Here is a 13,399-nt window from a genome sequence, read left to right as displayed (position 1 = left end):
TCAAATGACGGTGCATCGGCTATCTCTCGTTATAGCGGGGGTCTCGCTATAACCCGTACTCGCTTTAACGAGGTTCCACTGTATTAACATAAGTATGCACAACAGGTTATCGTTTGCTTTCAAGCTCTTAGGGTGGTCACCAGGGAATACATAAATAACTATAATATGCTAGGAAGTATTTTCTGAATTATTATCCAACAGCTGTTTAAATATGAATCAATACGCAGGAAAAGGATGAGTGTGTGAGCCAGCAATAACTTTTGTGACCCACACGCAAATGATCTGTTGAAATATTTATTCTAATTCAGCCAGAGTGGAACTTGACAATGAGCAATGATTACAGAGTTACTTTAAAGGCAATGCATTAAGGTTTAACTTTATCACCAGTTGGGCTGACAAAGATATCCATATAAGATAGAGAATGTATGATAATTTTTGGGAGCTTGTCTGGGTTTTAGCAGAGAAAAAAACTTATCATGCTCCAATTAGGATTTCCACCAGTATTAGAGAATCCTTAGTAAAAAATAAAGTACCACGCCATGGCATTGAGACTCTCATGTAAACATTTATTACTTAGCAGACATAACACCAAATGAGTATCAAAGAAAAGTATGCTAATGTCATTAGCACAATACCATACTTTTCAAATAAAAGTAAAAGATGATTTACAGATTTATATTTCGAATTATTAATTACAATACATTAAAATGTACAGTGCTGCTCTTCTACTAAGTACCAAAATGGTTAAATCATTCATTCGATAAAATTACAAGTAAGTAATCTCTCAACTTAGGGAACTAAGTCTGATTCAACACCAATTTAAAATTCATGCAATAGGTACACTAATTAAACTAAACTCCATGAGATGATGTCGTCTTCGATGGTTCACTCTTTTTACATGCCAATCATATATATTGTATTTTCATTGAACTTTAACAATGTAATCAAATTCAAATTAATCACATATTAAATTAAATAGAATATACAAGCAGCATCTTTTTTATTGCACATAAATTTATACTTGATTTGTGATATCAAACATTAATAAAATAAACATTTGATGAATAAATAATACCGGATATTGCAAGCCACATAAGTCGTCATTAAGTCATCATGATAGAAAATTAGCTGAATATTCCATTCACAAAATTACTCATATTTTACCAGAATGCATAAAAATATAATTTTTCATTCCTGAGCACTAATTAATTTTGATAAATTACAATGAGCATAATTAAATATCAGGAAAAACTTCTACCATAAGATGCTCGTAACATAAGATTTTGTATTGAAAATAGGTGATGCGCCAAAGGGCACAAATATTTGAGTATGTCATGCATAAAGAAAATTCTGTCGAGGAATACAAACCCTTCTTTATCACCAACTCATATTTATAATGACTTTGCCTTTAAAAATTTACACCATTGAATACATAAGGACACAGAAAGCAAGTGAATAAATGGGCAAATGACTCAGACATTCATATTTTCATTAATATTGTAACAAAGCCAACATGGAAATAAATTTTCTTCTTCTTCTTCCAAACAAGAAGCCAACTTCTAAAAAAAGAGAATTATTATAAATTCTTTCATTATAAGTTTGTAACCAGGAATAACAAGTAGCTAATAGGCAATAGTCAAAATTCCCTAAAAATAAATTAATCATTATGACTGCGAATTAATATGATTACTGAAATGCATATTCAATTAAGTAGGTAATCTGACTTTCACCACTATCCAGCACCAATAGCAAACTAAACTAAGTATCAAAATCATGACAAAAATTTTCAACATGATGGCTTAGCTTCATTAATAACTCCTTTTTGCAGAAAATTAAAATATTAACGGCCGCTCCCAAAAAATGTTTTTTTATAACCTCCCAAGTCAACACCTGAAACAACTTTCATTTATAGTTCTTTAATTGACGTGTCATGGACTATAAAAATAACCCTTTAAATTCTTTCCACTCTTTCACACACAAAGAACACAGCTGAATTTGAAAGTACTATTTACAAATTACGACTCATAGTTCTATAATCTTGAACACCATTTTCTTTCGTCCACCTTCCTAAATGAGGGAAATGCATAAGGTAACTATCATACACCTGGAGATTACTAAGTATTAATAAGCTGTCAATGACCCAATTCACAAAACAAATCTTCTGATTTCCTCAACACTTTCCACCTTTTCTTGCAAATCATCACTCATTATGTGCAGAAATAGCTCAGAAATGCACCCATGGAGAGGGACCATATAAAAGAATAGTCAAAGGCAACAATTATGACATGCTGGAGTCGAAACCGTTTCCATAGAAGTGATTCGTTATTTGCAAGTCAAAGTTACTCGATCTTTCAACTTCCAAACGATATAGGAGATGAAAGGAAAGTTATTTTCCTGCAGCATTCAGCAGTGATTTGGAAAAGCGTCAAAACTCAAAATACCCCAGAGCTTCCTCATGACACGAATACAGCAATACAACATGCATTAAGTCCAAAAAGGGTATTATACACAATAATTTAATTTTGAAATGACTTTTCCATAAAATTGATTGATATTCGATTATACCACGTTCAGAAGTTTCAGCCAGGTCATTTTCCTAGCATGAAAACCATGTCCACCTGGAGTGGAGATATTACTAATCATACTAAGTACTTATTCCTTTCATTAAAACCAAATCAAAAATTTAAAAACTTTTAACATCATTCCTGTGTATTGTCAGGTCTAAATTTCGTCAATTATCCCCTATGGATAACGAAGAGGCTACTATTCCCTATGAGTCACTTAGAACCTTCATCTAAATCATTGTCATAATAGTAACTAAAAAACTGATAAATAATCGATAGTAACTCGTACCTTCTATTGAGAAATGATGTAACAACTTAACAAAGACCTAAAACCTGCCAACAAAAGCTCCTAACAAAAACCCTGGCTTGCAAGGTGCCATGTACCTGAAGAAACTTGTCAAAGGGATTCATTCAGATAACTGCCACTAAATAGAAATGAAAAATGATGTTGGTATCTGTGAGGAATATCTACTGTTTGAGGAATATTCTCAAATAATCAAAACTGGAAGTAAAACTCACCTCAAGGCAACTCAAACTTGGGAGCTGCAATCTAATATAATGAATTCTCACAATAAACACGAAACAGCAACCTCGGTCATACAATCAGGAGATTATGTAAAAAATCACAGATCATTAGACATCACCACAGAAAATCATTCCCCTCACATTTATCACAAAAATGATGTTCAATGCATGATAGGAATGCTTCATTAATTAACATTATGATATTTAAAAATTTATCTCATGTAAATTCCAGTTATGCATTATTAACATGTGCCTCAACATGAAACAACAGCCAATTCAGAAATCATCTTTTCATATAAAAAACCATAGGTAGTTAGCTATCACTTTAGTCAATCATAACTCATTCACTAAATGAAAATATTTACTTCCATTAAGATATCAACAAAAACTATAATTAATCATGACATAATATATTGACTTAATACATGTATTATTTTTCAACCATACAGCTGCAATTCCATTTAATAATAAGACTAAAGCATGTGGCATATGCTATATATTAGCTATCAACACATTTGCAAAAATACATAATCTATTCAAAACTTATCATGTCCACAGAGGGTAAAAATTAACAGCAAGTTTCTTATTCAATTGCAGATCTAAATAATGGTGGAAAAAGTTATTCAAATTATAGACTGGAATTATATGTATTTAAAATAATATCAGAGCCTAATAAATAGCATAAACATGATCCATTCTTATTTTAGCATTGAAATTTAAGTACATTGAACAGATACGAAATGTATGACTTCTTTCCCTCAACAGAGTATTTTCTTGGAACATGCATTTACAATATTTGCCCAGAATATTAACATCACTTGGCAATCAAACACCATGTTAATTGTATGATGAAATAAATTAAGCACATGAATGATGGCTATGAGCTTATATTCCCTCCTACAGTCAAGCCCCTTGCGATATGATTGGACACTTCGATCATATGTTAAGTAAACATTGAAGTACGAGAAAGATTATTATAAGTATAATCCCATGCCATGATAAAAATTGCTCTGGTTTTGTTTCCAAAGATTAAAAAAGTGAACTACACAGTGGTAGAAAGAGGTCAGAGAGCTACAGGAAGGTTACATATTTTGGATAATAACTTCACAGACTTAAAAATCTTTAGTGATAATACAAAATTGACTGTATGCAACATGAAATTCCGAATTCTAAAATTATGAAAAAATTTAGCAACCTTGGGCAAAAAAAAGCTTTCCAAAAATAATAAGTAACACACATGTTTTACTTGACATAAGATCTTATAATTAAAATCTAGCAAGTAAACAGCTAAAATTACATGTTTTGATTGATAACCACTAAACTGTCATGCATGAAGAGTTATCTACTAGATTGCTGAGGAGAAAAATGAATTTCATAATGAAAAAATACTCTTAGCACACAGGATCAGGGATCACTGCAGAATTGAAGCTGTAAATTTTTATTAAAAATATACTAGATATCTAGGAAAAAAGAAAAGATATTACTATGTATATAGACCGAATATAAGAAAGGATGTAAGCAAAACATTTAGAAAACCCACCTCTTTTAAAACTTTAATTTCCTTGAGATAATAATAATTTCCTTTGAGGAGAAATCCAGCAATCACACTGTTTTCACAATACTGACTGCCTAAAGACTCACTACCTCAACTGCATATCCATAAGCTATCACCTGAAAATTTGTGGTTTCCAAATTACAATTATATTTCATGGAAAAATGAAAATGGCTTTAGTTAGAAATCTTGACCAGGACTGAATCCAACTAACCAAAAGGACAACAGGCCAAAGTTGCAAAAGAAATGAAATAAATTGTAAGGAAGAGCAGCATAAATGAAACGTGTGAAAATCGACAAGTAGGTCGACCAATCCATCTACACTGAAAACGAATGGTCTAATGTATAACACAATAATGGCAGTACTAAAAACATGCTTTTCTATAAGTTTCTACAAGGTTGAAATTGAGTCACCTTAATAGTGGAAATGAGGACAAGGATCAATGAAGCACAGGGCTTGACTGTAAGTGAATATCATACGAGCAATATATTTAAAGAGGAGTTATATCTTCATGCATCGTTCAATCTTCAGCAGTAATCTTGATTTTTAAGACTTAAACACTGGTATTTACTTATAAAATAAGAGCATCAGCAGGCTTGATCACCGACACAGCAAATTTCTAGTTCTGAATCACATTTTCAAACAAATGTCTATTATTGAATAAAAAAGGAGAGCACAAATTAACTCCAACCTTCTCTTAGAGTCAACTTGATCAATAAAGCTTCAGTAACTTGGCCCAGTAGCACCACTTTAATGCTTCATAAATGGTTATATCTACAGTATAACAAGAAGGATAATGTTTGGTAATCTTTCTTCATAAAACATTAAAACTAGCTTTAAATGTGTGGATATAATAATCCCATACTTTTGATAATATATTTACATAAATACTTAAAGAGTTACTCAAGTATGGCAGCCCACAAAAAAAATCTGTACAACCTAATCTTACACAAGTAAAATATCACCACATTCAAGTTGCCTAACATACAACACAGCTCGTATCACTGCAGGGATACAACAAAAACATAAAAAATGCATTCATTCTACATGTGTTCATTTGTGCTACTTAATCACAAATAATGCCATCAAAGCACAGCGTAATCCTCGATGACTCTTGAGTGTGCGCAACAGAGTGATAAGAAATAATTTTTCCGCTTCATAACTTTGGTAAGAGGCTCAAAATGAAGAGAAAGGCACCACAGCATAACCAAAATCACTGCCAAAAATAGCACTTCACCTTCAGATATGAGAACACTCATAAAATCAACATTTGAAGCCAGTACCAAACACATTTCAGCACTAATCATCAAAACCATAACAAAAATATCAGATTTCTGGGTAAAACATCTTTACGTGTATCACTTGCATATAATATGCTATCCTATTTGGAAGCCTGGCCTTTCAAGTAATTTTCAGCTCCTACACAGAGAGTCCAATAAAATTCCAAGATTAATCCTTCTTGTTCAACATTTCCCATGCTTCATCATCATCCCACTTGGAGTTCCAATCATGTCCTCCTCCAACTTTCTCCTCCTCAAAGTCTATGAGTAGCCCCTCTTTAGCACCTTTCTTCTTCCCTGGCACAATCGAATTCTTCCCACTCGCACCATGCTTTGCTCCTTTTATACTCCCCCTAGACATTTCCGCTGGAGGTGAAGAAGGCACCTTGGTTGGTGAAGTATCGGAGTTACTCCCAGAATTCCAACCATCGCCCCATGAGTTGTCCCAGTCATTATGAGATTTTGGTGTTGTGGCTCCAAGAGATTTTTGGCTGAGAATGAAAAGATTCAATCAACTTTAAGGAACTAAAATTCCATAAATTTTGAAGTTTCATGAAGAATTTGATAATTTTGTACACAATAGGTTTAAAAACTTACTCTCTGCAAATGACTGAATGGGTATATATTTCGAACAATCAAAATAACATTAACACATTCAATGCGGGCCCGATTTTCATTAAAGTCATCAAAATCGGCTGTTAAAATAAGAAAGAAAAATAGAGGGAGGTTTCTGCGCCATAGCTTCCGCTCAAATACAGCTTTTTACAAATGGCACACAGGGTTTGAAAGAGGGAAGCTTGCTGAAAGGCATACACACAATCGGAAGACTCGGAAGTGGATATTAGTCGCATACGGAGGCGGAGAAAGAACTCCTGGCCCGACTGGCAGGGCACGTCAAATTGACGTGCTCCGCACTGTATGTGTTAAGCCCAATATTAACAACAACTCATCATAAAATAGAGCTTTGCACAATGTCACTTGCATGGGTAAAAAAATATAAGCATCAGAAGTAGAAATTTGCCACAAAATGTCATTTGGCTCCACTAAGAATTAAAACTTGATCCCCCAATGTTATTTACTTAAATTGCTGCAATAGGTATGATTACAGATAATTAAACTACGCTTGATGGTTATAATAATAGCACACCTGACTGGAAAGTGAAAAATCTGGGTTCCAATTTAGTCAAGTCACATGATTTTTTTGCAGCAAATTCTTCCTTTGCTGTTTACATTTTAACTGAAGTTGAATGAATCCAACACGTGTATTTTTAAATCCTATAAGGCAGCCATAAAAAGAAACTGATACAGTGAGATAAAATTTGTATTCCTTTGGAAATTTTCCATGACCTTCACTCAAGAATATCACTCAAATTCTAACTACATTATCACTTACTGCAATAAGGAATAGGTTTAATTACATTACCACCTGTCCATCAAATGTACCATTTAGACCAGAGAAAAATTTATCATGAATATAGAAACTGGAAACTCATAAGATGAGTAACCAGTGCAATGAGATAAAACACCATTTGCCTCAGGGGACGATAACGGTGATGGTAAGGAATATATGAATAAATCATGCATGTCAAGCTACCTATATTTTGAAATAAACAAATAGGTAATATTTTTATGTGCATTTACATGTGAGAAGAGGCACATGGATTGTTGTCATATCAGCTATAGTACCGAATAAATCAAAATTAAATAGAACAAAGTTCTGATTATAATAATCATTAACTCTACTTAAATTTTGTGAAGATGTTTTAACTAATTACATAAATGTAATAACCATTTAATGTCATTAAAAACTGAATTATGAGTAAAAATTATCAAAAAACTAATTTTGACCAGTAATTAGATTATTTTTACTCAATTGCTGGCCATTACTGCCATACCCACACACATGATCCAGACATAGTCTAAAGTTAATAAATAGAGACAATGGATTTTGCCCAATACATATTCCATTGAACATACATAACAGATACAACATGTGAAGGGCAAATGACATGACATTTAACTGACCAACTAAAAGGAGAGAAAATGACTAGATACATAATATGTTGAAGAAAGGATAAAATAAATTCATCGGTCCACAACTTCAACAAACTTACCAAGGAGCCCTCTTTTCTAAATATAAAAATATTTATTCCATGTTAATCCATATTTTTCAGTTTATAAAATACTGTACATAGATTTGAAGTGAATAATTACAATGAGGAACTTGCATGGGTCGTAGATTGCTCTAAAAACTATTTTGAATAAGTCAAATGGATACATTAGCTCGCAAAAATACCTTCAGTTTCTCCATTCAACATCAAAAGAAATAAAAAAATTGCATTTAAAATCGAGAAAAATTTCTCTGAGCCGACCACTGCGCGAAGACACCCGAGCGTTGCCGAGGCCAGGCGTGACGTCATAGGTGCCTAAACAACCGTAGGGAGTAGGGAAATACGCTGAGCGCATGGTGTAAAATTTGTTTTGAGGGAGTATTTAGCCGCTCATCGTCACTTTATTTTGTTCTGTTATTCTTGGGAAAGTTTTCCTATTGCTATTGTGCCTAGATTATTACTTGGGATATTAATAATGCGGCATCGGGATGATGAAGTACAAGCGTTTCACTTCGTGTGTTTTGGTTATCAGAAAAATGGATGATAACGTTGCCACTCGTTCGAATAGTACACCTGAAATTCATCTACGTCTACATAATACCCCGCAAGCCGCCTAAAAGGCGTGTGGCATGGGGTGTTAGGACACCAACCTTTTTTTAGGACACCAAAAATTGATGCCACGACCCTCATGGAATTTGTTAAGACAAATTATTGCTATACGTCGGCGGCAAATCGAGTTGTAAAAGAAACTTGTAATACTGGAGGATAACGATCGTAAGCTGTGCTGTTGACATTAGAGTAAGCTGTGCTGTTGAATTTGGCAACGCCGGATTAACGGAGAAGGTAGTCCTATCCGTCCTACGGTACGAATTCACAGCAAAACAGTCTGCACACAATCCACATGTGAGATCGCGAATCGGTTCCGCTGCCAACACACACACAAGCTACAACCTATTTCAATAATATAGGTAAATCCATAAACAATATACTAGCATATACCATAATAATATAGTGGGAAATAGGCAAATACTCTTATCAAAAACTGGATGTCACTATCACATTCTTATATTCATCACGTACAACTTACAATAACAGAACTCGTTATGATGAATACAACTATTTATTCACTGATTTAAACCCTTAAATTAGCCCACACAAGTGACACAGGTGACATTTCTCACTACTATTCGTTGAAATAATGGAATAACAAACTTCACACACAGTTTTTATTTCAATAGCGTGATCGTGAAATGTCATATCTACGGTAAACGACGGAGATTAGCACGCCACTGACAATTTTTACACTACTGTTAGACATTTATCGATAGCGTAATATCACTTTTTACAATTCAATCACGATGGAACACTGATAACTCTTGGCCGATATTTTTCAACCTTGTCAAACTTTGTGCATTACAACCACTGGCACTGTGATTATTAGCAGTTGCTTAACGGGAGATGTCACGTTGAAAATAACACTATTTTGGCACAAAAATGTTCCTAGATGTCTCCAATCAGCGAGCAAAAGTTGCATTGACTGGAATTCACCCCATAATACAAGCACAGACAGTCCTAAACGACGAATTCTCCGGTACCTACGAATAAACGGATGAAGTTATTGTATATAAAAGCTAAGTGGACATTAGTAAACATCAAAATCGTTCTAATTACATACTTAAATGAATGATATGCCGTCGATAACATCAACTTACAATTAACGTATCCCCTTTCCAATGGCCGTGGCTCAGACTCCTACAACGATGTTATTTAGGTATTATCAAATTTTAGTTTAACTGCTCCAGTTTTATATTTTATGCCCTTACTCAGATATTAATATTATAAATAATGCAAAATACGAGGGCTTCCAAGCCTCTATCGTCGGATATTTATCTTTAAATATAAAATAATCAACACGTCTAACAAACGAAGCTCTCACAACTGCTGGCAACTATTACAAACAATCACAACAATAGCTTCGCGTGATGTTTAGGCACCTTTGACGTCATCGAGGCTTCGTCGGCAGTGGCTTGGGGGGTGAGGGAGTTTTTCCCGCGCTTTAAAATTCGTAATATTTATCATTAAATATCTCGCGAAGGAAAACTCAGATTTACATGCGGTTTTCTTTGTTGTATTCAGAAAATAATTTTCTGTCGGCCTATGAAATAAAAAAAATTCATGCAAGTTCCCCATTAAAAGGTGCTATTTTTTGAGGTCATTCTTCAATACACATGAATTCTCTTCCAAATTAATGCCTTGCAATCATTTCAGCCATTGACCTCAAGGGTCAGAAATGGCACCACTGCAAAAACTAAAATGTATAATATATTTATTCAAAATGGACCACATAGATACATGATGAAAGTACCAACCTTCCTCTCCTGGCCTTATCTTTGGAACTATTGGACTCCCATCCTCCCCAATTGCCACCATCTTCTGCTTCTTGCTGGTCAGGGGAACAAGCACGGCCAGTCAGAAGTGGAGCCGAACAGCTAGGATCACCATTACGACCCCTGTAAATATTAAAGTGCAATAATGAGTCATCACTCATAATTAACAGAGTACACTCAAACAATAAAGTGTAAAGATTGACAGAATTTTCAAATTAGGCACCCAATTATTGAAGTATATTTAAGTGAATGCCTACATAAAACTCTTAACATTGAAACTAAATGAAAGAAAAATACAAAATTTCATTAAGATTCCACAATAATTTTAATACTATATTAGGCAATCATGAAATTTAAGTAAAACTGATAAAGTAATTAAATGAAATTCTTGAATAGCACGAATATTTGAGGACTTTTGAGAATGGAGAATTAGACCAACTTAATCAGCCACATCATAAGACATAATGATATAATGAAGTCAATGGCAAGAGAACACGTTGATGGGAAAAACAGTAAATAAAAGCCTTGTATGAGATGTATACATACGTAAGTATAACAAGTGATTTAGGATTTAAATGAAAAGACATACACAAACATGAGAAGATAAGCTTATAACAGAATTAAGAGGAGGGGTGGTAACTAAGCAATATCAGGATTGTTGACCGATGATGATGACATTGATATCTTTGCTGCAAAAATGCTGAACAATCGCACAAATCAAATCTGCTCATCTAGTAGCACAACAATACGAATCTGCTCAGCTGGCAGTGTCCGGAGCATAAACGCTTACCTCCAAGTTTGGAGAATAGGAGATGAGTGTTTATGCTCCGGACACAACCAGCTGAGCAGATTCATATTGCTAGGCAAATACATGAGCGGATTTGATTCAGTGGGCAATTGTTCAGCGTTTTTGAAGTAGAGGTATCGACATCATAACAGGAAATTAACCACCTAAGAAAATTAGGAACAGTGTGACAAGTATCATGGTCACAAAAAGGTACTTTCGGTACATTCTAAAGGTTTTCATAGGTGGAGTTTCAAAACATAGTCAGTCTACTCAAAACCCATTTTAACAAGAAAAATCTGTGAAATATACAAAAGTGATTTTTTGTGACCATGTTACAAGAATGTAACATGATGAAAGCGATATTTAAATTACTATGACTAATGGACTAAATACTATTAAACTGTGAAGTGATCAACAATGTTTTCAACAGTAACTTCATTTCCCTATTGGAAATGAAAAGAGCTCTTCAACCTTGAGGAATATACTGAAAAACAAATTTGGTGAGCGTAGCAAGATGGGAGGGGGGAGCCTAGGAATTAATCTGCTCCAATGCAAAAGAGAAAACAGGAGCCCCAAACATAGTTTCCTGATGAATGGAGTTTCTTCCGTACATGAGAACCTTCCTCAAGATACCATAGCAGGGTTTAGATAACAATAAAAAAATTATGAGGACTTGAGTCCAGTTGAAACAAGTTAATAACTCTAAGTTCCTTAACTGGCTCTGAGTAAAAATTTTTGAGTCATATAAGATAACAATTTTAAAACTTTCCTTCCTCAACAGATGGAAAATTATTCTAATAAATAAAATTATAAAATACATATTAATCCATAACTAGAGGTAAAAGTCTAAAGTGTTAAAGCATGTGATGAACAAACCATAGGAGGTCAAATGCCACGCATGTATTTTGATGCCGATAAAAATATAACTGCGATAAAATTCACATCACCATCTATGGAGGGGGATCGGGTTAGTGTGGTCGCTAATATGTTGACTTCCCACTCTGCAGGCCTCAGTTCAAATGCCGGCGGTGGCAAAGATTTTTCAATCTCTGGATGAGTGATTTGTGGAGGGCACTTAATAGCAAGCACTCTGACCCACGGATGGCAAGTTATGCCGTGGTCCGCTTGACACTCTTCCCTAAGAGCAAGTTAATACCAACACTAGTTTTCTCTCCACCCTTTCTTCCCTTCCCTCACGGTGCAAATAACCTTAGCAGTCGGTCCTTTCAAATACCACGCTGTACCATACTAATATCTATGGAAAAAAATTAAAGATCCAGACAGAACTTCCTAGCCAAGTAAGCAATTGCTAAAAGGTCTATGGATCCATTCCCAGCGCCTACAGATGAGTGACGTAATTTGAACAACTGAAGTCAAATTAAATTTGACTATCCATTTCCCAGAAAACATTTTGATAAAAAGCATTCATTGTAAAGCAGCCTCTCCAGGGGTTGTTCTGCCCCCTTCCCCTCCCCCACGTGACTTGACGCCTCGACCCTCCCCTTCTCTGAAAATGACGACTAAAAACAGATAACTCATCCCCTCTCTCAAGACATTTTAATTAATATCTTTCTTGCTTATTATTGGTAGTAGGTGCCACTCTCCAACCATATTTTTCAGATATTTTCCGTAATTCATATTTTTGAACTCCCTCCATCATATGTTCACGAGCCTATCGCCCCCAAAATTGATTTCAACCTCGCGCTGACAATCCCCCTCTACTCCCTGACCCCTCCAAGGGCATCCTAACGAATGGATTAAGGTCGTTTATTTTAGAATTGGGGCGGTTCATTACTTCTCACAGCACCTTGGTGATATGAAATACCTCTAGGCGATAAGACGTCTGAGGTTTGATATGCGTAGTTAAGTAGCTTTTAGAAATTCATCAATTATTTTTAAACATTATTTGATAATCCGTTGAAATAAAAACTTTCATTGGAGAGTCACCTTTAGGTTTATCATCTTTTCAATTTTTCCAGATATTACGGGGGAGACCGTCTTTTCCGCCCCCCCCCCCCCTTAATCCGACATTGGGGACCCATTTCCTTGGCCAAACGCTTTACGAAAACTTCTCTGACGTGCCATAATCCAGTCAACTCCTTGATTCATCTCTTCATCGCCGACGATAAGTGCCAGACCGCAGGAGGGACCGGTCCAAAACAAAAACGAAAACATACGAGTGAAAAACAAGA

General features: G+C 34.8%; 1 protein-coding gene across 1 annotated transcript in view; it reads right to left on the bottom strand.

The window, feature by feature from the left end:
* Positions 1-661: 661 nt before the first annotated feature.
* LOC124164686 (ADP-ribosylation factor GTPase-activating protein 1) overlaps positions 662-13,399 on the bottom strand; it is a 76,636-nt gene continuing 63,898 nt past the window's right edge. The window contains exons 9-10 of the mRNA XM_046542021.1: positions 10,403-10,543; positions 662-6,413 (exon numbers count right to left, since the gene is read on the bottom strand). Coding sequence (XP_046397977.1) covers positions 6,092-6,413; positions 10,403-10,543 — 463 coding nt within the window. The 3' untranslated portion in view covers positions 662-6,091. The remainder of the gene's footprint in view (positions 6,414-10,402; positions 10,544-13,399) is intronic.

This window comes from Ischnura elegans, chromosome 1, assembly GCF_921293095.1.
Source record: "Ischnura elegans chromosome 1, ioIscEleg1.1, whole genome shotgun sequence".
NCBI lineage: Eukaryota > Metazoa > Arthropoda > Insecta > Odonata > Coenagrionidae > Ischnura > Ischnura elegans.
This window is presented reverse-complemented; position numbering and strand designations above follow the sequence as displayed.